The sequence below is a fragment of the Petaurus breviceps genome, unplaced genomic scaffold, assembly GCF_028583685.1.
Source record: "Petaurus breviceps papuanus isolate PSGF00001 unplaced genomic scaffold, PetGlider_PUasm1.0 178, whole genome shotgun sequence".
In the NCBI taxonomy this organism is placed as follows: Eukaryota; Metazoa; Chordata; class Mammalia; order Diprotodontia; family Petauridae; genus Petaurus; species Petaurus breviceps.
The window spans coordinates 18,800,643-18,801,227 of record NW_027185777.1 but is presented as its reverse complement, the minus strand read 5'-3'; the positions used below and the strand labels follow the sequence as shown (position 1 = coordinate 18,801,227).

Here is a 585-nt window from a genome sequence, read left to right as displayed (position 1 = left end):
GGTGGGGGGGGGGGGGGGGGGAAGGGGAAGCTGAAAGCTCGCGCGTCGCGAGAATGAGGCCGCCGCGGGTGGGGGTGAGGAGGAGGAAGAGGAGGAGGTGATGTCCCACAATACCAGGCGGGAGGGCGGGTAGGCGGCTTGTATCCGGGCTCGGAGGCTCCGACTCCCGGACTCCGCCGCGTCGCTGCTGCCGCTGCTCGCTGTCTCCTGAACGTGAGAGGAAGCGATGCGGAGGGGTGGAAAATGGCAGAGCTGCAGATGCTCCTAGAGGAAGAGATCCCGTCCGGCAAGAGGGCGCTGATCGAGAGTTACCAGAACCTGACCCGGGTGGCGGACTACTGTGAGAACAACTACATACAGGTGAGGCGGGGGAGGGGAGGACCCGGGGCGGCCCCCGGCCGGTCCCGGCCCCGGGGAGAGGCGCTGCCGCCCGCCCGCCGCCCCCCGCCCGGGCTCCCTACAGGAAGTGGGCTGGGGTGGGAAGAGAAGGGGGAGAGCGAGAAAATGGGCGAGCGCCCGAAGGGGACCCGCCGCCGCCTCGCTCTGCGCCCCGCGCCCGCCGGGCTGCCCCGCTGACACCCCCCC

The 585-nt window shown here is 71.5% G+C and overlaps 4 protein-coding genes across 16 annotated transcripts in view; 1 reads left to right on the top strand and 3 right to left on the bottom strand.

Annotated features, from left to right (window-relative positions):
* RAB18 (RAB18, member RAS oncogene family) overlaps window positions 1–585 on the bottom strand; it is a 508,262-nt gene that overhangs the window by 495,702 nt on the left and 11,975 nt on the right. The window lies entirely within an intron of this gene.
* Window positions 1–585, bottom strand: part of ACBD5 (acyl-CoA binding domain containing 5) — an 88,003-nt gene that overhangs the window by 75,443 nt on the left and 11,975 nt on the right. The gene's annotated exons all lie outside the window — the stretch shown is intronic.
* Window positions 1–585, bottom strand: part of YME1L1 (YME1 like 1 ATPase) — a 191,677-nt gene that overhangs the window by 179,123 nt on the left and 11,969 nt on the right. The window lies entirely within an intron of this gene.
* The window catches only part of ABI1 (abl interactor 1), a 102,419-nt gene continuing 101,866 nt past the window's right edge, over window positions 33–585 (top strand). For 3 of the 12 annotated variants that reach the window (XM_069086358.1, XM_069086357.1, XM_069086351.1), the window contains exon 1: window positions 33–360. In XM_069086358.1, the coding sequence (XP_068942459.1) occupies window positions 244–360 (117 nt within the window). In that variant the 5' untranslated portion in view covers window positions 33–243. The remainder of the gene's footprint in view (window positions 361–585) is intronic. The other 9 variants (XM_069086352.1, XM_069086361.1, XM_069086355.1 and 6 more) reach the window with 4 other exon arrangements.